Source organism: Hippocampus bargibanti, linkage group LG05 (assembly GCF_051943395.1).
Source record: "Hippocampus bargibanti isolate YZ-2025 linkage group LG05, ASM5194339v1, whole genome shotgun sequence".
Lineage (NCBI taxonomy): Eukaryota > Metazoa > Chordata > Actinopteri > Syngnathiformes > Syngnathidae > Hippocampus > Hippocampus bargibanti.
The window spans coordinates 19207474-19232915 of NC_142738.1; the positions used below are offsets into that span (position 1 = coordinate 19207474).

General features: G+C 41.5%; 1 protein-coding gene across 1 annotated transcript in view; it reads right to left on the reverse strand.

The window, feature by feature from the left end:
- mical3a (microtubule associated monooxygenase, calponin and LIM domain containing 3a) overlaps positions 1–23994 on the reverse strand; it is an 86682-nt gene extending 62688 nt beyond the window's left edge. Inside the window, exons 1-12 of the mRNA XM_088997154.1 lie at positions 23868–23994; positions 19133–19251; positions 18811–18966; positions 4812–5235; positions 4149–4356; positions 3921–4037; positions 3729–3830; positions 3217–3372; positions 2830–2930; positions 1190–1447; positions 992–1107; positions 532–658 (exon numbers count right to left, since the gene is read on the reverse strand). Of these exons, the coding sequence (XP_088853280.1) occupies positions 532–658; positions 992–1107; positions 1190–1447; positions 2830–2930; positions 3217–3372; positions 3729–3830; positions 3921–4037; positions 4149–4356; positions 4812–5090 (1464 nt within the window). The 5' untranslated portion in view covers positions 5091–5235; positions 18811–18966; positions 19133–19251; positions 23868–23994. The remainder of the gene's footprint in view (positions 1–531; positions 659–991; positions 1108–1189; positions 1448–2829; positions 2931–3216; positions 3373–3728; positions 3831–3920; positions 4038–4148; positions 4357–4811; positions 5236–18810; positions 18967–19132; positions 19252–23867) is intronic.
- Between the last annotated feature and the right edge of the window lie 1448 nt (positions 23995–25442).

Consider the following 25442-nt stretch of genomic DNA (forward strand, 5'->3'; position numbering starts at 1 on the left):
ACCTGAATACACAACTCAACTCTGAAAATATTCAGTGGGTGTCATAAATCACTGAGCAACTCAACGCTTTGAGTGTCAGAGTGTAGAATGAACTGTTCTTTTCAAGTCTCTCAAACATGTAGTATCATATCGCTGCATGCTTTGGGAGTGATCTGTCTTCATCGCGGCCGGTGGGAGGTACATTCTTTTGGTCAAGTTTCAACCCTTATGGGTTGTCTAATGCCAGGCCAGAACTGGCACAAGGTGAGAGTGGTGAAAGTTGTCAGTCGATATATCCTGATAGGGGCATGTAGCCACACTTCTCTCCTGAAAGCATTTCCGGCCCTCTTTTCTCCTTTCCATGGAGAAAGAGCAGAGGAGAGACATGTTTTTTAACTTTGTTCAACTGTTATTCCTCCTCCTCTGTGATTAAGTTGCTCATTCTGGCATAAAATGTACTTGTACACATTTTTTTGCCTCTTTTTTTGGTAACTGAATAGTCCTTCTTAGTTTAAAAAAGAACAAAAAGCATGTGTTGGGTGTCGGACTCACCTGGCTGGGTTTGAGGAAGTTAAGGCTAATGTTGGGGTAACGTGTAGTGGGATCCACACTGTAGTGGCTGAAGTTTTTACTAACATTTTCTGGTGTGGTCTGTGGCAGGAGACGATAAATACTCTCCCTGCGTAAAGAGCAGATGTTTCAAAATAAGTAGTCAACTTGATTACTAATCCGCTGCATGGATTATTCCAAGTAAAACCGAACCATGGAAACAGGCCATACATATTACCACATATTAACCTGGTTACATAAGAGTACAAACAGCGACTGAAGAGTCACATTACATTTAGATCCTCTCATCCTATTAGCAATAACAAAGGTGTGACCGATGGTTCAAATCACACACAGGCACGAGTAAACTGCTCCAAGATTAAAGGGGTGTATTTGAAGAGGAATGAATACATACATTTGAGTTGAGTTTGCTGTGGCTGTATCAGTGTTTCCACATGCTCACCTCTCAGACAGCACTTCCAATGGTTGTTTTCCCTGAGCCCAGCTCTTCACCATCCAGCCTGAGTCCATGGCTGCCAAGAAACCTCGGGCAATGCCAGTACCCATGGGCCAAAAGGGCTGGACACAGCAACATATTCAGGTCCCAAACAAAGCCACAAAAGAGCAAATACAGATGAGAAACACTGTGAATAACACTCACCTCCAACAGGCTGTCTCCCACTAACGATACCAGCAGTTTGTGGCCATTTCGCTGGCGCACCATGGCGGCACTCTCCGATGCATACATACAGGTGAAGTCAAACATGGCGACATCAGGTTGGCCGTAGTGGTTGATTGCAAAATCAAGAGTGGGCAACTGGTGGTTCGTTGAGAAATCGGCCGCCTCACGGGCATAAGACAAGAGGGCAACCTGATCCACGTTTGCTCTGGAAAGCAGCATCTCTGTGTCTGCATAGTCCTGCAGAGGCAACAAAAAAGGTGGTCAATTATGACTTAAATCGCAGCAACTCTGTATTCCTATCCCATTACAATGTGCAATGGACTAATAAGAGCATGGGTGATACTACGCATATAAAATGAAAGAGCAGGAAAACTTAAATGAGAACAAAAAACCTCCACATAAAGCCGGAGTAGCATGTTAGTGGGCATTTAAAAATAAACTATCTACTATCTGCAAACTATCAGGCCATGTCTCATGTCTGCACGTGACTTTCTGGAGGTACAACTACGAACTGCAAATGCCACCTACATGCCACCACATATGATTCAACACAAGAGTTTAATGGGCCTCATACATTACATTTTTGTTGCTTAACTACATATAAAGGAATAGAATATAATGTCATGTAATGAGGTTGAAAGTCTTTACTGAACAAAACAATGCAATGTCAAAATTACCAAGTGTCTGGATCACAATGTGGAGAGAACAATTTAAATGGTTGTGAATGCAGGGGCACAGATGAATATGTCAAATATGTTCAAAGAGGAAATACTGTAGGTGAGAAATTGCACCTGAATACACAACTCAACTCTGAAAATATTCAGTGGGTGTCATAAATCACTGAGCAACTCAACGCTTTGAGTGTCAGAGTGTAGAATGAACTGTTCTTTTCAAGTCTCTCAAACATGTAGTATCATATCGCTGCATGCTTTGGGAGTGATCTGTCTTCATCGCGGCCGGTGGGAGGTACATTCTTTTGGTCAAGTTTCAACCCTTATGGGTTGTCTAATGCCAGGCCAGAACTGGCACAAGGTGAGAGTGGTGAAAGTTGTCAGTCGATATATCCTGATAGGGGCATGTAGCCACACTTCTCTCCTGAAAGCATTTCCGGCCCTCTTTTCTCCTTTCCATGGAGAAAGAGCAGAGGAGAGACATGTTTTTTAACTTTGTTCAACTGTTATTCCTCCTCCTCTGTGATTAAGTTGCTCATTCTGGCATAAAATGTACTTGTACACCAAAACCATTTGAAGTAGAAGAGATAATTGTTATTTTAACACAAAAACACCAGCAGCCATGATGACACACCTTGAATAATGTTTTTACAGGAAGGCAGATTTGTTTTGCTGCTTTCCTGTGGACGTGAGCCAAGGAGAGGAAAGAAAATGTCTATCGCAAGGGCCACAAAGATTAAAAGTAAGTGTGCTTGAGTTGACAGTTGAGTGCTCGCCACAGTTGGTTCGGTTAGAACATCAGGCTGTTGAAGAAAACAGAGAAGACTGAAAGAATCAAATGGCTGTGCGTGTGTGAAGCTAGTGTCTACTAGACCGTTTTAATTGTATTTGACAATTTACCATCGCAAACACACGCAAACACACACATTCCGCTTTTTGATCACTCACATGCAGAATGACTCCTTTCTCCAGCAGGCTTTGTTTTTTGGCAGTCATCACAAAGTAGTGTGTGTCATCCTTGTAGTAGACAATATTTTCCAGGTCAATGCCTAAAAAGACAACATTTAAAAAAACAATAAAAAAGGGTGTGTCACACAACAAACTCAAACGACTGTATTGCCTTCAGTGCAGGACAAGAGTTGCAATTATGTGACAGAGAGCACAAAACAGCTCTGTGAACATAGCTATGTCAGCAAAAACTTGTATCAAAACTTTATAAAATTGTATTGACAGATTGCAAAGAGAGCAGAGAAAGGAGAGATGAGGCTGAACATCTGATTGTGTAAACCGAGTTGTGTTCTTCTCTACAAAATGGGAAATTTCTGCAATTTGCACCTGTCGCTTCTCGGAGGTCTTGAAAGAACTTCTGATTGAAAATGAAGGCCACTCCACTGATTTCTTCGACCTTAGCCTCTGCTGTCGTGTTCATGTTGATGAAATTTGCCGTGATGGCGATTGCAAGTTTGCCACGGAATTCCTTCCGTCGAAAACCTAAATGATAAGGACATTAACTCTTTAGACAGAGACGGAATAACCTTACATCTTTTAAGAGTTGGACTTCTTATTTCATGTCATCTATTATTAACCACAATCAACTACATAATTTGTAAAAATAACGAGAGTCACATGGGGACGGAATCATGGCAATGATTTACAGAATATAGTTGAGCAGTATGTCGAAACAAAAGTCACAAACCCTCTCGGTGGTTTTAAGGTCAGTGCATACATGGACAACAGATGCACATATTTACGTCCTATGAAACCAAGAATAATCTTGCCATTTTTGTATGCTCACTTGCATAAGGAATACATGCTCACAGCTGACGAAAATGGAAAGGATGACTTGCCTGGCAGCGTGTTTCTCCTTCCATCCGCTCCAATAATCACATCAAACTCCAACTCGTTGACAGGGTGTGTCCTGGGGTGGACCTCAGCCCTCCAGCCAATCCCTGTAAAACACCCAACAAATGCAACATTAGAGAAAACTGCAAATATTGTGTTACAACCAAACCACGTTGTTTTTCATGTGTATGACTCACTTTCACTCGCTTGGTCCTCGGGAGGTTCAATAAGCCCCTTGAACTCTACATTGACATGGATTTCAATGCCCAGGAGGAGAGCCACTTTAAGCAGCATTAGCTGAAGTTGACGAATACCTACAAAATAAGTATGATTACATCATCCCTGCTCCAAATACAGATCACGAATTAAATGAGGCAAATTATTTGTTAAACACAGATTGTCACATTGTGCTGTCATCAACTCACTGATATGATCAATAGCACCGGCGCAGAACTTTCCATAAAACTTCTTTGCCCCCAGCCCCCTCAGGTCCTGTATGGTGAAGGGCCAAAGGTGGAGCACATTGTTCCTGGAGAAGGCATCTCTCTTCTCCAACAGCACCACTTTGGCACCCAGGAAGGCAAGCTCGATGGCTGTTCGTAAGCCACACGGTCCAGCGCCAATGATCAGACACTAGTGTCAAAGTTAGAAAAATTACGAGATTTGTTTTTAAATATTGGATTTTATTAAGCGTCATGGGATCTTGTTTCGACATAGCTCACCCTTAACCAACGTTGGGCTATGAAGGAGAAGGACCCCCAAAAGATGTTATTGAGTTACTTTTACTGCTTTCTTAATTTGGTCAACATCTTTGGTGAATTAGTTCATCTGGTCTTAAACCAATTATGGTACACATTCTCTTGGCAAAGGGTCTAATATTAACTTGCAAATTTGATTGTGTTATCTGTTATCACTGTATTGTATAACCATGACATGGCTTTCATTTTGGCCCTGGGAGGACATCAAACGTATAACTTGGGTCATGAAACATTGCCCAGGTATGGGTTGTAATGAACAGACATTAAATTGAAAGCCCAAAGAGAAAACAGAATCACTTCTTAGAACAGTGGTTCAAATGTGAGCGATACCTTTGAGTTGGTACAGGCACGGCCCTTCTTATACTCCTTCTGGCTGGCCCTCTTGTCTAACTTGGCCCAGAGTGCCTTAGCCTTCCAGTAGTTGAGTTTAGATTTGAGCCTGTGATAAAAGACCCTGTACTCTGTGGGCTTGACATCCAGGTGGTCACACAGCTCCTGGAAGGCCTTGAGTGTGCCTTTGCATGTGGTTGCCTGGACAAATTTGTCAAACAGGACGTGGGACTGGTTGATCCCTTCTCCTCCGATTGCACCGATGCCTCCATCCCCCATGGTCCAGACTCACACAAGTCTGATAGGGTCCTTCACCCCCACACCCCAGAGGGGTCTCTGGGTCCAACCGCAGCCAACCCCGTATGATGTCAGCTTCTCTCTCTCCAGTGGAAGGTTCTAACTGCCTCCCTCAGGCATTCTCATTCTGTCACGAAAAGAGAAATAAATTAAATGGAGATTCTTCTGGATGGAATAGCATGGATCAAAATCACGTGAATGGCTTGGGCGCAGACATGGTAGTTTCCAGGAGACAGATAAATTGAGTAAATCCAAGACAAAAACAAACAAAGCATCATGCAACTGATGTTTTAGCTAGAGAACAAGTAAGTCCAGGAATCATTCTGTGTGATTTGGTGAACTAGTGCACTATATCAAGTTGGGTGGGGTTAATAAGAAGTCAGTGTGGAAAAAGTTTATGAAACATGTCCATCGCGACATAAAGTGACACAGGAAGAAGAAACTTATTTGCAAAGACTCCATCGTCAGAGGTTAGTGATTGAACTTGCCTTGTGTATAAACCTGAAGGAACCTTTACAACTAACACCGCTGGCAAGAAACAGACAATACTTGAAGGAAAATCAAGTTATCTGTCTACAAATGGAAGCACCAGACACAGGAGGGACTTTGAAGCCACAGAGATTCAAACAGGAAACACACAGGCAAGTGTCGGCGCCCATTTAAGGTACAGACTGAGACACAACAGACAGAAATACATCCCAAAAATACAGTATGGCGCTGTCTGAGTCATCAAAAAATCCAGTCACCAGGGACAATTGATCGAAAATGTCACCAAGATTTCGATGTTAGATTCTCATGATCCATCCATCCACCGCTTATTCCTCATTAGGGTCACTAGGGGGGGGGGGGGCTGGAGCCTACTTCAGCTGTCTTCGGGCACGAGGCGGGGGACACCCTGAATTGGTTGCCAGCCAATCGCAGGACACACAAAGACGTACAACAGTCACTCTCACACTCACACCTAGGGACAATTTGGAGTGGTCAATCTGCCTGCCATGTATGTTTTTGGAGTGTGGGAGGAAACCGGAGGACCTGCAGAAAACCCACGCGCGCCCGGGGAGAACATGCAAACTGAACATGCAAACTCCACACAGGGAGGCCGGACCGGGACGCGAACCGGCGACCTCTGCACTGTGAAGCCGGAGTGCTAACCACTCGACTACCGGGCCGCCGCTTCTCATGATTATAACATTAATCCAAGAAAAAACAATTGCAACATTATGTCTTTTCAAAGGACGATGAATACCCTTGTTACAGCAAGCGTGTGACAGAGAGCGGGCAGAGACGACAAGAGGGGTATTGAGTACACTACAGTTTTGAGCACGGCTGAGTCCGTATCTTAAAAATAAGTGGCTGAAGCAATGATTGTCCACTTTGCAAAACATGCCGCAACTGTATGTGTGTGTGTGTGTGTGTGTGTGTGTGTGTGTGTGTGTGTGTGTGTGTGTGTGTGTGTGTGTGTGTGTGTGTGTGTGTGTGTGTGTGTGTGTGTGTGTGTGTGTGTGTGTGTGTTTGCCTTCATGGGTTTTATCCGGGTATCCCAGTTTCCCCTCACATTCCAAAAACATCCATGCCAGGCTGATTGGACACGACAAAATGGTCTCTAGTTTTGAGTGTGAGTATAAATGGTTGTTTGTTTCTGTGTGCCCTGCAATTGGCTGGAAAAGAGTTCAGGATGTCCCCTGCCTACTGCACGAAGACAGCTGGGATAGGCTTCAGCACCCCCCACGACATCTGTGAGGATAAAGTGGGTCGTGAAATTAATGAATGAATATATAAAAATAAAAGGAATACCAGATTGCAATGAAGGTTTGGGATGACACTGTAAAACCACAAATGTAGCTGTAATGTATTACAGTGTTTACCCACTTCCACAGTTCCAAAATAGCTGGGATGACCGGGCTGACTGGGTTCATTGGCGTGTATCCTTAAATGGCACTGTGTCCTGCCTGGCCCATGCTCTATTGTGACTACTCTCCTTCACCACTCTGACAGTAGAATTGCATGAGGAAAGAAGAATATTTATTGTCTAAACACTGGAGAGTTTAGCCAAAGGCTACCTTGTAGCAGAGGGTTAAGGACACGAAATTAGTTGAAGTCTCCACCTGGTTGTTACTTCAACTGACAGTTGTACTACTACTAATGTCACATTTGAGAGGTTTATTTAGATAGCAAATGACTGGTATCCGGTCAAAAAGGTAAAAATGCACCTCTTTTTGTCTCATGGAAAAAATGGTGAACAGCGGGTCACAAAAATTTGAGAGTAATTTTAAGATGCTCGAATTATGTTGTCAAAAAAAAAATACATGAGAGCACTTCAGCACACACAAGAAAACATTATGTTCTGTGTACTGTATTGTTCACCAAAGTTTTTGTCTTTGAGCTGCTTTTCAGACTGCAGAAATTGATTAATCAGATCAATAAAATTATTTCAGGAAGTATTTTGAAATGATCATTTTGATCATATTGTGGCTTTTGATAAGCGAGAATAGTGTCTCTATCGATCTTATGTGCCAACCAAAGATCACCTACATTAGAGTTGTACTGCAATTGCTGACAAGCTCCGACACCCCCAAGGACAGTTTGGAGGGTTTGTACAAATTTTACATATTTCATGACACTATGTATTATTATTTTTGCATGATTTCATGACATCAGTACATGTACATTCACTTTCATTTTTTTATACGTTTCAAGAATAGAAAATGCTAAGGAAGTATCATGAGGAAAACCTATTGCTGTTTTTTTAGGTCAGACAAATTGACGTAGACAGACCTCCTCGTGTGAATGAACCCTAATATTGCTCCACAAATAATTGCTACTTTGAGAAAATGTTTCATGAGGAAAATGATTGTTTAGTGAGTAACCTAAATATAGATTTTTAGGTTTAATCAAATAAATGAATAAATAAATAAATTGATAGATAAAAAGATGAATAAATAAATGTGATCGAAATTAACCAATGCAAATCAGATGATGCTTTTGAGCTGGAGTAATCCCTTTTAACGGAGCATCAATTATGCATGTATTTTATCGGACGCGCACTCCCATTTCGCAATGTTGCCAGTGATGAGTTAAAACAGGAAGTGGCAAGGTATCTCCCACATTCTCTATCTACTCAGGCACGTGGCTAATTTGTCTGTCAAAATTGGCTTGGGCATGCATTTTAATACATATGAACTGCAATAGTGATGTTTTTGCACTTAACACGTTAAAAAGTGCTTCCGTGCCGTTTCAGATCTCCCACTGGGGTAGACAGTGATGTTCTTTCTACCAAGAGGCACGTGTGGTAACGGCTCAGTGGAGGGAGATCTAAAGGTTCAGTTTCAGATATGAAAGGAAGCAGAAGAACAAAATACGTATAGAAAGTAGCTGCTGTTAAGGCAGCAACTCTCGTGGTGCCATCTTCAAGTCAAAATGACAAAACAATACGATACACGTACAACACTCATTCAATTTTAATGCTTTTTTTAAATCAATATTTGTTTCAACACTTTTGAAGTATATATGCACAGCTAGTAATCTAGATAAATAAAAGACGCTATACTTGCTATATTTGTGATATTTAAATAGAGTGTTTCAACTAGACTCCCAAAGTTACAAACATTTAATACAGTGTAAGAGGAAGCATAGCCACTATGTAGCCAAAAACGACTGAACCGTTGAAACACTGAGGCACAGGCCTGTGGCTATCAATAGCACACACAGCTTGCTGCCCATCTATCATGCATGTGGATTGCTGTGTTTTTGCTCATTTGCATTTGCTCACCACAAAGGCTGATATTGCACAGTGTCGTGGATCAGGTTATCCGTACACTCCAAACCTCCTCCTGAACTAGGACGTGTAATGAAAGACCATGCATAACACAGACAAATAAGACCTTGTTCAGCTTTTGCGTTAAAAAAAAGAAGGGGGGGGGCTTAGGAAAATGGGTGCCAGGAAAGGTTACATTAATCACATAAGCAAATTTGGAAAAATCAAAGAGACTTTACTTTCAAATCTAGTGTTTCTTGTGAACGCTTTAAATGTACCAAACAGGTGAAAGTCCGAAGGGGCAAGGTCTGGGCTAAGCACAGCTTGTCGATGGTGTTCAATGCTTGGGCTAGTCTGTGAGGCCTTGCATTGTCTGAAGCAAAATGACAACGTTGTTTGTTCTTTATACAGTGTATGTTTCGTTGTGGTTACATGGCAAACATTTGTATCGGTGCTACACTAATGTTGTTGCTAAATATCTTTCACCACTGTAAATTTTGTGGAACATTCACACAAATAAAGGATTTGTCCTTCAAAGGATGCCCGAGAGAGAGGAAAGATTGCAGAAGTACAACAGAGCATGAAATGCAGTATGTAATCAACTCTTCTCAAGCGTAATCTACCCCTTTAGCATAGCAAGTCTACTCCTGGAGTATTCACATGCCCCATTTTTTACCGGTGCTACTCCACAAACAAGCATTTACTCCATAGTAAATTGTTAAAGCACGTCTTGAGCAGGGTTACATTTGCTCATGTATAAGCTTTTTTTCAGGAGCTACTTCGGTATAACTTTGTACAAGTGAACGCTCTTCAGGAAACAGCCCTGGTGCTATTCTTGACCTGCCCCAGCAGTTCGCAGGAGTTGGCATGGGGTTTCGATGTGACGAGGTCAAAAATGCTCTGAGCTGAGACATCAGTCCAAAGACTTCTGCGAAGGAAAAATGGACTATGAAGCGTGTGCACAGATGAAAAATTGCATGAGAGTGCTGAGAACCTATGTTGGGGGAAAAAAAGCTCTGAGGGGACACAGAGCATGCCATAATCCCGGCACATCACCAATTGCTATCCCTAATCTTGTGCGTGGGCGAAGCAAGCTGCTCAGATGACAACATCTGTGTGAAGACTTTCAGATGTGAAACTATGTTTATTATCACTGACAACATATTAAAATGTTTATATTTTATGCACTCCAATTTGATTGCAATTCAAGGTTCAAAAAGTTTAAATGATAATTAAAATACAATTTGGCAGTACAGTGGTTTGCAATGAAATGGCAAAAAAAAACTATTACGATGATTACCCTGTCTCAGTGCACAATGGTGAAACAAAACGACATTATCCCATTTCATTGGCAGCAATGTGGTGCGCCAAACACAAACAAGTGTCTGGTGCTCATGAATGTCATGGCGATTAGATGCCATCATCATCCAAGCAGGGCTGGGATTTTTTTTAGGGATGGGGAGGGGGCTTCAGTCACTGGCCACATTCTGTCACCAAATGTCGGCTGGATTTCATGAGAGAACCTTGCATACTAAATCAACATGTGTCTCGGCCAGATATCTAATATGATCAGTGAAACATGAAGACTAGAACAAGAAAGCATATAAATATCAGCAGGTTAAAGACATCCACTCTGGTAGGATTAGTTCCGTCAGAAAGACTGTCAAGAAAAGAAACCACCTGTTTGAGGACATCCACATTTAATTATCTCAGATAAAATACAGTTTATCATTGGGATATGAAGTTACCAAGAGCAATATTATCCCACAAAGGAGTTATGTGCATCCTTACACTGACTGATTTATGTCACTCCCTAATATAACAATAACAAAAACTATTAACAATAACAATAACAACAATACATTTTAGTTATAAGCCCCTTTCAAAACATGTACCCATGTATTGTACTAAAACACTTCGATCTCAATGAAGTGTGAAATTAGACCAGATATTATTTTTTTAACAAGTTTTTATTATTTATGTTATATATTATTTTCATATTTTTTATTGTTTTTTTTTTACAACTACTTCCAAAAATGTGCAAATGAGCTGAATCAAGTAATGCAGAACAACCCCCAACTCCTCCACAAGGTGAGTTTTATGTGTTGTGTGTTTGTGTGTGTGTATATAGATATACACACACGCACTGTATTTTCCGGTGTATAGGGCGCACCCCCAATTAATTGTGTATTTTCTAATTTTCCCCCCCATTGAACTACAAGGCGCACCTTCTATATAAGGTACACCACGTTATAAGACACAGGTGTCAAAGTCAACGCCCGGGGGGCAAATCCGGCCCACCATATAATTTTATTTGGCCCGTGAAAGCAAATCAAGCATGTCAAGTGCCACGATGCTTGCTAAAGTCTGAACCAAAATTTCAAATTGTCCCATGTAAACCACAATAACAGTCATATTTTTTTTACTTCAAATTAGAAAACGAGCTATTCATTAATTTGTTTTGCGCTCTATATGTAATATGTGGAAGGGATTAAACATTCGAATGTCTTTCCCAAATTGATAATGGCCCTCGAAAGGAAACTGTAACTAGAATGTGGCCCGCAGCAAAAAATGACTTTGACACCCCATGTTATAAGGCATTACAGTAAAGGCTGGGGTTACATACTACTTCTACAGGGGGAAATTAAGTCGTGGCTGCTGACAACAGTTGCGAGGCCTGTTGTGGCTCAATATTACTTTACATAAATTTCTCCACTGCGAGACTAATAAAGGCAAATCCAACCAATCCAATCCAATATAAAGAATGCTGGAGAATGCTGGGAGCACGGTGAGAATCACATTCTTCGATTTCTCCAGTGCCTTCAACACCATCCAGCCAAGTCTACTGGGGGACAAGCTGCAGCATGCCGGAGTCGACCATCACTTCACATCCTGGATTACAGATTACCTCACAAACAGGCCACAGTACGTGAGAGTAAAGAACTGTGAGTCGGGCAGGCTTCTCTGCAGCACCGGAGCGCCGCAGGGAACAGTCCTGGCTCCATTCCTCTTCACCCTCTACACCTCGGACTTCAATTACAACACCCCAACCTGCCACCTTCAGAAGTTCTCTGACGACTCAGCTATTGTCGGCCTCATTACAGAGGGAGACGATAGGGCGTACAGGGGACTGACAAAGGACTTTGTTGACTGGTGCCAGCAGAATCACCTCCAGATCAACACCGGGAAAACCAAGGAGCTGGTGGTGGACTTCTGCAGGAAACAATCCTCACCTGCACCATTGAACATCCAGGGTTCGGACATTGAGAGGGTGACCTCCTACAAGTACCTGGGTGTTACTCTCAACAATAAACTGGACTGGACAACAAACACGGATGCCCTAATCAAAAAGGGACAGAGTCGCCTCTTCCTCCTCAGGAAACTGAGGTCTTTTGGAGTTCAGGGGTCACTCCTAAAGACTTTCTATGACTCTGTGGTGGCATCAGCCATCCACTATGGCATTGTCTGCTGGTCAGGCAGCATCACCACCCGGGACAGAAAAAGACTGGAGCGCTTTGTCAAGCGGGCCAGTTCTGTCGTGGGCTGCTCGCTGGACTCTCTAGAGGAGGTGGGCAACAGACGGACGCTAGCTAAACTAAAAGCTATGACGGACAGCCCCTCCCACCCCCTCCTGCCCATCCTGACAGCTCTGGGTAGCTCCTTTAGCCAGAGACTATTACACCCGCGCTGCAAGAAGGAGAGGTACCGCCGCTCGTTCCTACCGACTGCTGTCAGGCTTCACAATTCTCAATGATCACATGTGAAAAAAAAAACAAAAAAACTGGACACTTGTAAATATGGGTTGTTGCAATATATCTAAATGCATTTCTTGATTCTGCACTATGTAGTCTTGTTTATAGAACGGTTTTTGCACATCTACATTTGCACAGTATACAGTTGACATTTTTATTTTGTTATGCTTAGAATATCTTGTTTTCTATCCTTTCACTCCCACCCCAACCCCATCCCTCTTCAATTGCTGCTGTGGACTGCAAATTTCCCCATTGCGGGACGAATAAAGGTATTCTGATTCTGATTCTGATTCTGATAAGGCGCACCTGCGTATAAAAAGTCAAAGTAAAAGTCAACTTTATTGTCAAATATGCTAATATGAATGACATTCAGCACAGATGAAATTAATGTCCTCTCGGACGCAGCATGCAAGGCACTAATAATAGTTGGCTGACGTGGCTAAAAAAGACATAGAATTGACAACAGACTATACATGTAATTTCTGAATGTAAAGTGAGGTAGTGTCGTATATAAAGTGAGGTAGTGACGTATGTAAAGTGAGGTAGTGACGTATGTAAAGTGAGGTAGTGACATATGTAAAGTGACGTAATGTAGTCATGCAAAAACAAACAAGAAGGGTTGAAGTGGTTGAAGTGAGGTCTCGCAGAAAAAAAATGAGAAAGAAGGACTTATACACTGGAAAACACGGTATATATAAACAGCTGAGCTGCTGTCGTAGAATAGACCAAAGCTTTTTTGATCTGACATTAGCTGTGTCTGCGCTGATTGGTTGAAACCTTGTGATTTGGCACTTGCGTACGTACATGTTTGCGCTGACACACACACACACACACACACACACACACACACACACACACACACACACACACACACACACACACACACACACACACACACACACACACACACACAACAGAGAACAGTGGACTAACGAGTGCAGAGGCGCGCTTCCCTCAAGCAAAACAAATAACCTCAAACGCAACTTCGTTCAATGTTATCAACTAATATCTGGATTAATTTTAGGCATTTGTCTCCCTCAATTTTCCAGTGAGGGCGGCCCGGTAGTAGAGTGTTTAGCACACCGGCTACACAGTGCAGAGGTCGCCGGTTCGCGTCCCGGTCCGGCCTCTCTGTGTGGAGTTTGCATGTTCTCCCCGGACCCGCGTGGGTTTTCTCCGGGTCCTCCGGTTTCCTCCCACACTCCAAAAACATGCATAGCAGGCAGATTGACCACTCCAAATTGTCCCTAGGTGTGAGTGTGAGAGTGACTGTTGTATGTCTTTGTGTGCCCTGCGATTGGCTGGCAACCAATTCAGGGTGTCCCCCGCCACGAAGATAAATGAATTTAACCCAACAGTAACATATTGCTATATGCTGTGGAATCTTTGTAAAATACGCTCAGTATAAGTCATTTTACAAATTATGGACACAATTTGTCCGGGGACGTCAGTTGTCCTTTAAGTCAAAGTCAAGCCAATGCGGGGAGAAAAGGCGCTTAAAAATGAAATGTATTATTATCATTATTTTCAATTTGTTTCCGGCAGCAAGTTGCAACCTATCAACGAAATTCACTCATCTTGCAGACACACGGTTGCTGCAGACATCGGTAACACAACATTGTGTTGAAATAATGTTCAATCACTCAATAATGGAAGGAAGGAAGGAAGGAAGGAAGGAAGGAAGGAAGGAAGGAAGGAAGGAAGGAAGGAAGGAAGGAAGGAAGGAAGGAAGGAAGGAAGGAAGGAAGGAAGGAAGGAAGGAAGGAAGGAAGGAAGGAAGGAAGGAAGGAAGGAAGGAAGGAAGGAAGGAAGGAAGGAAGGAAGGAAGGAAGGAAGGAAGGAAGGAAGGAAGGAAGGAAGGAAGGAAGGAAGGAAGGAAGGAAGGAAGGAAGGAAGGCAGCAAGCGAGGGAGGAAATTATATATTATATATTCCGGAAGTCTTGTTTTTGAGTTGAAGGGTTGCATCGAAGGGATAATACTAGTGGGCCTCAATCGGCAGCGCATATGCACCTAAAAGCTAAATATACAAACATCCAACCAGGAAAGAATAATCGATTGTATTTTGATACAGTAAAGTCTCGTTATATCGATATCGGATATATCGATAGTCCCGGTTATATCGATACTATTTCTATGCACGCACAGAGAAAATTACATGCAAACAGGGTCGGATATATCGATAGTCCTGGTTATATCGATATTTTTTCGGACTCCCTTGAATATCGATATAACGAGACTTTACTGTAATTGGTTTACATCTATCTATCACAGGGGTGGGCAAACTTTTAGACTCGCGGGCCACAATGGGTTCTAAAATTTGACAGAGGGGCCGGGCCTGGAGCACTTGGAGGGAGTGTTTGTGCCTTTATACTAAAGCATTAAAGGACAACCAACGTCTCCGGACAAGTTGTGTCCATAATTTGTCAAATCGCTTCAACTGACTTCTACTGAGTGTATTTAACAAAGATTCCACCACATATAGCTATATTTTACATTTTAAGACTTGCGCTTAATATTCCGGAAGTCTTGTTTTTGAGTTGGTGACGAGTCCCCACGTCACGTTACTGAAGGAACGCCCCTGACCTAGAAAAGACATACTGTAGCAGTCCTTTGATCACGTCAATGTATTTTGCGGTACTTTGTTTGGTCTGAAAACTTCGTGTTGATCCGGGTTGATGGCGAAATTAGAAGGAAAACACATAAATAACGCGATGGTGAATCCTTGTGTGTTGTGACAAAAATGTTGAGCCATTTCCACACGGAGCTTTGTCGCCATCTTCTGCCTTTTTTTGTGTGCGACATCCCCCCCCCCTGATGCCTCAAAATGACACAGAATAAATTATTTAATCGATTGCAAACATGTATGCTTTCCTCTTCAGAACTATTTGAATCATATTCATAACTGGATGAGTAACAAGAAAGCATCTTCTCCGAATCTGAAGCCATTGTTTTAATTCTCGAGCAAGGCAAGACGTCTTGGCATGACACCACGAACAAGGGGGCAGGACCTTCTGAAACTGGTCACTTCCGGTTTCGATTATTTGCAGTTTCAGCACACTTTGTCATTTTTATTGGTGTTTTTCATTTGACTAAAAATATCATACTGCATGTTTTGGGTATTTTAGATGTAATAAAACATTTTTCTGATGTCAGTTAGGAAACAAAAAAAGTGATGTAGGTTGTCTTTTAAATGTAGTGTGTGCAAACCTCATAGCACAGTAAGAACACTACAACCCAATTTGGATTGGATTGGATTTGCCTTTATTAGTCTCGCAGTGGAGAAATTTACATTTCACAGCAGCAAAAGGATGAAAGGGATGTTTTTTGATTGATTTATTAACAGTCTTTCAAATGTGAAAAATAGCCCTTATCAGTTCATACATTTGTCTCAAGTAATATGCAAGATATGGCATTTACATACTATTTTGCAGATACCGGGAGGAGGAAATGTAAATAGATTAAAATAACATACGCACTGTGATTCATCAAGATTGGTCTGTTTTTAATAAGTTTCAATCAAAAGTGGAAAGTTAAAGAAATTAACATTTATTGAAAAATTGAATCACTTTCAACATTCAATACATACAGTATTCGTTACACAACGAAATACTCAAGCTATCGATATATATCTACTTTTCTGTTAAAATAGTATCTCCGCAAATATCATGGATGGATTTACTGTATTACACAACGCGCTCTACAAAACTCGCAAAATCGGACGCCCTCGCTCGCCTTCATGTGCAAACAGTACACGTGTATCGTTGCCAAGCACACAGACATAGGCTACCTACAGTTGAAATTTGCATACTTGGCACAGTAGCCAATCAGAAGCCGGCTTCGTGCTTCGGACTTTCCCAAGAACGCTTGGGAAAGTCCGAAGCAAGGTCGTGCATTTGCATCATTTTCCAAAGTAGATGCACAGAACCTCAGCCCCAGAAGAAAGATTCAAAAGAAGCTAACAAAATTTGTGTCACTGCAAAAGGTAAACTTACATTATACCGTGACTGTAAAGTGTACTTGAGAGTTATGAAAGGCGCTCAGTGGCTTGTAGGAGACAACGCAACGCAAACAATGCATTGTGCACCATGACGGCAAACGACAACTGGAGCAAAATCTTCAGCCACGGATATTTACCGTAAATTAAGCAAGGTAGCATTTGTGGTAGGTACAGCCTTAATTTAAAAAACAACTATATATTTTGCAAATGTTTTTTTTTTAGCGATTTGTCGTCTTTCTTTATGGCCGGTCAGGCAACTTTTCAGAGTTGTTGTCCGCTAACTTTTTCAGACTTTCAGACACTGTTTTTACTATAATTTGGACAAGTTCAGCGGGCCGGATTAAAACGCCGTATGTGGCCCGCGGGCCGTATTTTGCCTATGTCCTATCTATCCCCTTACTCCAACATGTGGCAACAAGAAAAATCTGGTGTTGTGGCACAGTGATGCTCAATCAATTGGTCAGCTGAACCACAGCTAAAAGACATTGAGGTTCTTTTCCATCCGATGATACAGGATTTGGTTTGACAACATGTTCCATATGTTGCAAAGAACCGCAACAGGTGCAAGCATGGCACATGCTCAGTGAAAACTAATATTTACTGCAAAAAATGCAATGTAAATCTTTGTTTGAATCATGACAAATACTGTTTTGCATTATTCCATGGTTATTAGCTAGTTTTCTGTATCTGTCAACAGCACCGATGTGTTCAAACAATCAACAAAATAGGAGCCCAAACATTTCCTAACACCAGAGGGTGAGTTGACTAACAAAAGGGAAGAGGTAATGCTTATCAAGCGGTGCCTTTTAGAAAGGTGCTGCATGATGATGTCACTTCAAGGTTACTCGAGAGCTGTGCATTTTAAGAATGCCAACTTAATAATACATCCCTGTATCATTTATATAATAATTTTGACATGTGATGTTTGAGTTATCTAACTCTCTTGCTCCATTAATATGGCTTCCAAGAGGCGAATGCAACAACCGTCGCCTATTATACACCGTCCGTGTGTGTCCCTGTGCAGGCACGACCGATGAATCTATTCCTACTGGCAACTCTTACATTTATGTCACTGACTCTGACTCTTGATCGAGACATCCCAAATTACAATGTCCTTTCACAAGACCGGACAATGTGTGCTACTGTCTGTCCATCCGTACAAAAAAGAATTAAAAAAACTTTAAGTTACAGAGTGTGACTCCTGGAGGCCCACTACTTGTTATGTATATACTAATAAAGAGATTCAATTCTGAATCAATTAACAGAGGCATGGGATGTACTTGTTCAATGTCAAGATCTGACTTAACAAGATGACTGTGGATGTATGTGTAGTATGCATCTAATTTGGATCATCGCTCTCTTGACTACACCTAGATCAAATGTTCAGTCATTTAACAATGAAAATGTGCACGTTTGTGAATGCAACATATGAGTTGACTGGGTAATTATAAAGGCTTGGTTTCGGAACCAAATAACCAGAGATAAACAGTAAATACAACTGCATTCAATCACCAGCTATAAAAGACAGCCAAAGAATGTGGGCAGAATAATGACACTTATTATTACTGTCTGAATGTCCAGCACCAAGTTTAATTATGTCTACATTTGGAACGTGACAAAATTCAAGAAATGTATTTCATGATTTCCATAGAAACATAGATTTAAGAGCGTCTCTTGAGTGGTTATGTCGTTTAGAGTGGCGCACAACAACCAGCTACAATCAGACATGTACGCATTACGTGTACATGATGTACATGTAATACATGCTGTACATGTAATGCATGTACAGCACTTACAGCATATTTTCCAAACAGCAATGACTCAAGCGTCAAGTCATTGGCCAAATTATAATTAGGCAATTAACCCATTCACAAATGGAGCATGTGTCACTAAAACAGATCTAACACCGCAGCGGGCACCTAATGTGTTACATGAGCGACCTAAAGCACCCGGAGCTGTCTGGTCGCAAATGGACCGAAATGCAACAGCACGTCCGTTCCAATCATCACAGCACCTCTGCGACTTTCATTTATATGATGTCCACTTGTATCTCGGACCAGTGTCTTGGTGTTGTTTGTCCGGTTTAAGGAAATGAACAGAGCGTGACTTTGGCAAACGTGTGAAGAGGTGCAATCTGCGGTTCTGAAGGTAACATAAACATTGCGTCAGGGTTTCTAGTGAGCAACAGCCTCTCTTACCTGCACGACTTTTGTATTTTATAATCCAATGTATTGTAACGACACAGAGGCCATGTTTGGTAGGTAGTCCAGATTCCCTCTCAGTACGCCACAGTAAGTGGATCGGGTCGGCGGAGGCCAGTAGACGCAAACAAACGGGCGGAGAAGCAGGCGCAACTTGAAACAGACAGAGGGAAATCGGACCAAACCATCAGAATGGCAAACAGGGGGGAAGGATTAAGGATATAAATAACAACACGTCAACAAAGGTTTGAATAACACTCGAATCCATTGTGATGAAAATTTGACGTTGCTCTTTCATCGAAATAAAAGGAATGCTCACGTTCTTCTCCAGTCGTTTGAAAGGCGAAAGGCAGAATCGAAAACCCATTTTCCACCGGGGCGAAGCAATGGTTGAAAACAGGGTCTAATCCATTGGTCCATTTTAACATGACGCAGTGCCTGCAAGAGTGCCAGTGGCATTTTAAAGCAATATTTCGAGGTAAAAGGCGATTGAAGAATCGGTTGCGAAATCACAACAGTATTATTATTTTTGTGTTGTTGTTGTTATTGTTATTATTATTCATATTATTATTACTGTTAGTGACGTAATTATAATAATAATAATGTGACAGTGCATCTATATTGTGAATTGTTAATTCAAACTTTGTCGCTTATATCGAATTGTGTCTCGAATACTGTATGGATGTTTTTGTCTCTCAAATATGGATCTTTTAGTCTATGTTCCCGTCTTTGGATTCTTAAACAGAACATTAAAGCCCGAACAATGACTTGTGAACAAGGCACAGTTTGTTGTGGTTGTAGAGTTGCCTTTGCCTGAGTGTAAACACTCAGATTACAACCTGGGGAAACGGTATGTTTCAAACAACTTTTAAATGGCAATGCACCGTTTGGAAAGCAGTAGCATGAGTCAGCTTCCCACATCCTGAAATATTCATCGCTGATTCACTTTGTCCTACTGCAGGAGTGCTCACACTTTTTCAGCATGGGAGCTACTTTTGAAATGATGAAGTCAAAATGACGTACCCATTATATTTAAATGTAACTTTATTTGTATCGCGTCAGTTCTTGACAATGACAGATCAGCTTGTCATGTGATCTGCCAAGAGTACCTTGGAGATTAACTGATAGATCGCGATCTACGGATTGAGTACCCCTGTCCTACTGTAATATCCTTCTTCCGAAGACCTGCACTCATAAATACTGCTCACATTACTCGCGCAGAACTACAACCACTAAACTCAGTTGACATTTAAAGCTATAAAGATTATCTTTATATGTGTTGCCAGTTTTAGAAGAAAGGTCAATGGCACATAATTTCATGCGAAGCTGCCTCACTCCGTGGCCTCACACCATGATAGATGTGGGCAGGGTTGGACTGGCAATTCAATATTGTCGTTATGATTAATCCCAAAACTAGTAAAAATGCCATGTAACATCTGTGATGTGATGCCGTAACTGTAGCACTCTTGTAACACGTGTTGAGTGTTTTTTTTACCTCTTTTACCTGCAACAATTTTTCGCATTTTCAAGAACTGTGTCGTGCTTTTTCTACAGCTTTAATATACGGTATTAGAGCAGAAACGCATGTTTTGTTTGTTAACATGACCATGTGCACACATTAAGTGGGCCAGGACTGTGACAGTTCTTTCTGTTCTGATTTAATAATTATAATAATAATAATAATAATAATAATAATAATAATAATAATAATACATTTGATTTCTCAGTGCCTTTCAAAACTCTAAAGGTCACTTTACAGTCACAGGACAAGTCTTTCTGTAGGTGAGCAGCGGCAGCCACATGCGCCAGCGTTCACTCAACCCGGAAGCTAGCTAGCGAATAGCTAGTTAATATCTAGCCATCTAGACAGCTAGCAAATAGATAGCTAGCTAGATAACCAGCTAATTAGTCAGATAGCTAATAGACCGCAAATATATTGCTAGCTAGCCAGCTAGTTAGTTCGACAGCTAATAGACAGCACATAGATTGCTAGGTAGTCATCTCGTTATTTAGACAGCTAATAGACAGCAATAGATTGACTTTTTCAGCCCTCTTCTCTCAGATAGGAGCCGTCTGATTGTCTTTTCCTTTTAATAATAATAACAATAATAATAATAATAATTATCCATTTGATTTCTAAGCGCCTTTCAAAACTCTCAAGGTCACTTTACAGTCACAGGACAAGGTTTTCTGTAGGTGCGCAGCGGCAACATATGCGCCAGCATTCACTCAATCCGGAAGTCACTCAAATTTACGTAAAGGTCAAAATTCTCAGTGTTGTTTCTTTTTAATGCAAAAAGAAATTTTATACCTGACTCCATGTATCCATTACATTGAAATATTGAATGGCATCAATGACAGGACAATTGAATGAAACGCCAAACAAGGTAAGGTTTGCACCTCTATTTACCTGGGACTTCCCTTGCAATTCCTGTTAGTTTCACAAAATGTTTGTGTGTGTGGCTGTGCATGCATGTGTGTGCATGTGTGTGTGCGTGTGTGTGTGCCTCTTGATGGGAGTAACAAAATGGAGCATGCAAAGCAAGCAAAAAAGGTGGTGGGGGTGTTATTCAAAGAGACACAAGAAACTTAGAAGGAGATAACTTTCATCATGCCTCACTTGTTTTCTGGATTTGGTCGTGTGACATTCGGAAATGGAGCCCTAAAGCAGTTGACACAAAGCAGCATAACGGCCGCACCCAAGGTTGGATAGAATAAGGTGGGTTTTTTTTGGTCTTGTAGAACATATTGCTGTCAGGATTTTAATTTTATTTTTTAACTGCTTTCAATGTAAACTTCATGGTCTTCTCATTTTTTGAGATGCTCTTGCACGTCAAGATTAATTTCTTCACAGAAGCTCAAGGACATTTTGTCTTCATCTTGATGCTCTATTTAGGTCTGCTATTTAAACAAACCCTCGAGGGCTTCTGAATGTGTAAAAATAGATCTTAAAAAGAAAGGAAATTAATGCTGCAGTGAGGGATGTGTCTTTCAGTTCCAAGGTTCCCTTTTCACTTGAGAGTCATGATTTATCTTTCTCTGTCATCTGATAGGCTACAGGGGTCGGGAACCTATGGCTCGTGAGCCATATATCGCTCTTTTGATGATTGCGTATGGCTCACCGATAAAACTAAATACATATTCTGTTTTTTTCGCCGTTCATTTCCTGTTGGGGCTGCAGTTGGCGGAAAGCGCAATTTTAATTGGATGACATTGACCTAGGTTGGCCGAAAGCGCCATTTTGATTGGATGATACTGGCCGTCATGTTGAAACAGGTAACGCCCCTTTAAATGAGCCCAATGAGTGCACTTCAGCTTGAATGCACCGGAGCATTCGCCATTGAGGAGAGAAAATGTTCTGATTCTAATTAGCAATGAAACAATTCCATTTCCAATCGATGAAACAGTCGAATGTCAGTGACATTTTAACAAGCCCATGTTAACGTTAGCATCAATATACTTCTGCAAGAAGTATATTGCAGATAGCAAGTGTGGAAGCTTGTGAGCCGTGTGCAGGCTAGCAAGCAGTAACTTCGCCTCTGGACCGGAAAATTGAATTTCATTCCGATCGTTTGCCTGGATTTTTTCCAATCACGAGGAACGGAAACCCATTCATGTTAACGGTAGTTATTTTACATAATACATTGACATTTTGTTGAAAAGTGGCCGCGCGCGTTTGTATGTGTGCGCCCGCCCGCGCGTGTGTGCGTGTATGTGGCTCTACCTGAAAAACATTTCTAAATATTTTACTTTTATGGCGCTCTTAGTCAAAAAGGTTCCCGACCCCTAGGCTACAACGTTCCTCAACTTTGACCAGGATTTGTGTTATAGAAAATTGATTGAAAGATAATAATACAATTTATGTTATAGAAATTTCCAGTAAAAACTGCAGATATTTGTTGCACAGCTTCACAGTGCAAGGTCGCAAATTCGCGTCCCGCTCCGGCCTCCCTATGTGGAGTTGGCATGTTCTCCTTGGGCCTGCATATTTTTTTTCTGAGTCCTCCAATTTCCTCACACATTTCAAAAACATGCATATCCACACTCTAGAGGTCGGAGCGTGAGAGTGAATGTTTGTTTGTGTCTGTGTGCCCTGCCACTGGCTGGCAACCAATTCACGGTGTCACCGCCTAGTGCCCGAAAATGGCTGGGATAGGCTCCAGCACCCCTCGTCACCCTAATGATGATGAAGCGGTCTGGAAAAGGGATGGATGACAATTATCAGTACTACAGTAAAATCAGTGGAAAAGTGAATATTTACACCAGTGTGTGTGTCCCAGATTTCAATTTAGGAACTACAGTACTGTGCTCCTAGATAGAAAAAAAGGTTGTAGTTGTGTAATAAAATAGTATTGTGACAAACCCATTAAGGCACAGGTGTCAAAGTCAAGGCCCGCGGGCCAAATCCGGCCCGCCACATCATTTTTTTCGGCCCGCGAAAGCAAATCAAACTTGTTAAATTCCATGATGATTGCTAAAATTTGAGCCAAAATGTCATATTTTTGGATGTCAACCACAATAAAAGTCATTATTCTTGACTTCAGATTTGAAAACGAGTTATTCATTAATTTGCTGTGTGCTCTATATGTAATATTTGAAGGGATTTAAACATTCTAATGGGTTCCCCAAATTCATAACGGCCCTCGAGAGGAAACCATAACTACAATGTGGCCCGCGGCAAAAAATGACTTTATAAAAAAAAAAAAAAAATGACGCATTAAAGGTACATGTCTCAAAGGAAGGATGATGTAATAGCTTTTGAAGCCCTCACAATTATGAAATCACCCCTAACTGCACTAAACACAACCAGCTTTCCATCATGCAAGTCATTATTCAGTCATCAGTATTTCATTGTTGATTTGTTGAAAGTGAATGAAGCTTGCAGACAAAAGCTTGTCTCGGCAAGGTGAGACTGGCTGAACACGCAACAAAGGACTCAATGTGATGTCATTGGAAAATCTTCAGCATCTTTCAGGTCGCGTTACCAATTATTCATGATAATGATCTCTGTCTATATTGACAGATGAGGGTGGTGAAAAACATTTAGTACTTACTGTTCTGTCGACTAAGCCTGAAAAATATTCCTGATTGGATTTGAAACTGCTTCTTTTTTCCTTCCTTTCCTTCCTTTTGATGTTTTCCTCCTTCCTACCTCCTCTCACCACCACAAGATGTTGGCTGGACCGGTGCTCGTTGCCATGGTGACCAAACGTGGAGGAGGGATATTAACATGTGACAACATCCCTGTATGGTGATTCGTCATATGCAAAGAAGAGGATGGGGGTGATGAAGTCACACACCCACCAGTTCCCACATGGGAGGGATCCTCCTTGGTCTGCATGAAAGAACAGGGACACAATAGGTGTTTTTGTTATTTTTGATGCGTCTGTGTAAGCTCTCAGTCGTACAGGAGTGGTCCATCGATGAAAAGGTTTCTTCAGCCGTCATTGGATTGGATTGGATTGGATATGCCTTTATTAGTCTCACAGTGGAGAAATTTACATTTCACAGCAGTCATCTGTACTTCTTTGAAGGTGTCGGACGTTTCGCTTCTTATCCAAGATGCTTCTTCAGCGAACAGTTCAGCAACTTTTCAGAGTTGTCTGCCCGGTTGTCCGCTAACTTTTTGCCATGAGTTTCAGACACTGATATAGGTGTGTGTGTGTGTGTGTGTGTGTGTGTGTGTGTGTGTGTGTGTGTGTGTGTGTGTGTGCGTGCGTGCGTGCGTGCGTGCGTGCGCGTGTGTGTGTGTGTGTGCGCGTGCGTGCGTGCGTGTGCGTGCGTGTGTGTGTGTGTGTGTGTGTGTGTGTGTATCAGTGACGTGCGGTGAGGTTCTTGGCTGGTGAGGCACTCAGTCAGATTTACAAACATGAACTCCACAGAGTAGCTTATTCACCATTTTACTGGCAGCACTTAGTGTCTTTTGTTTAAAATGTCATGTCAGCATTCTTTATATACTGTATACAGACTGTAGCATAGAAAAAAACTAAAAAAAACGTGATTATCGTGTTACCTTTACTTATAAATGAAGTCCAAGTCTCTCTGTCTCAATGGAGACCACTGCCAGTGAAGAAAGTCGTCCTTGATCAGTCTTGTTCCGACTGTATGTTTTCAGTCTTTTGTGCTGAGAATGACCGCTCCATTGATGCTGTAATAGATGGAGCAGTGAGCACGAGCTGGAGCAACTTTGTTGCTTCAGCAATAGTTTCAATGAGATCCTTCTTGGCCAAAAAAAGCTGTCCAGGAGATTTACATTCTCACCGTTTGTGAGCAATACAGTCCGGTGTTGGTCTTCCTTTAATTATTTTTTCCTGCTTCTATTGAAAGTCCAGTTTAGAAAATGCTTTCAATTTAGATATGTAATCCACCATTCTGAAAATGAGGCCAAACAACACGAAAAAATGGCTGGATGGTTGCCCTTAACTTGCTAAATGTTTTAACTTGCTAAATGTTTATTATAGCTTGTTGTCACTAATTCTATTATTCTACAGCCGAGGAGTCGCAAGAAGAATCTTTAATCACCAGCGCCCCCTGTCATGAGGGTGCCTCACAGTTTTGATAAAAATACGATGAAATAAACACTGTAGTACAGTGTTTATTATCTAAACTGTAGAAATTTAGTTCATATA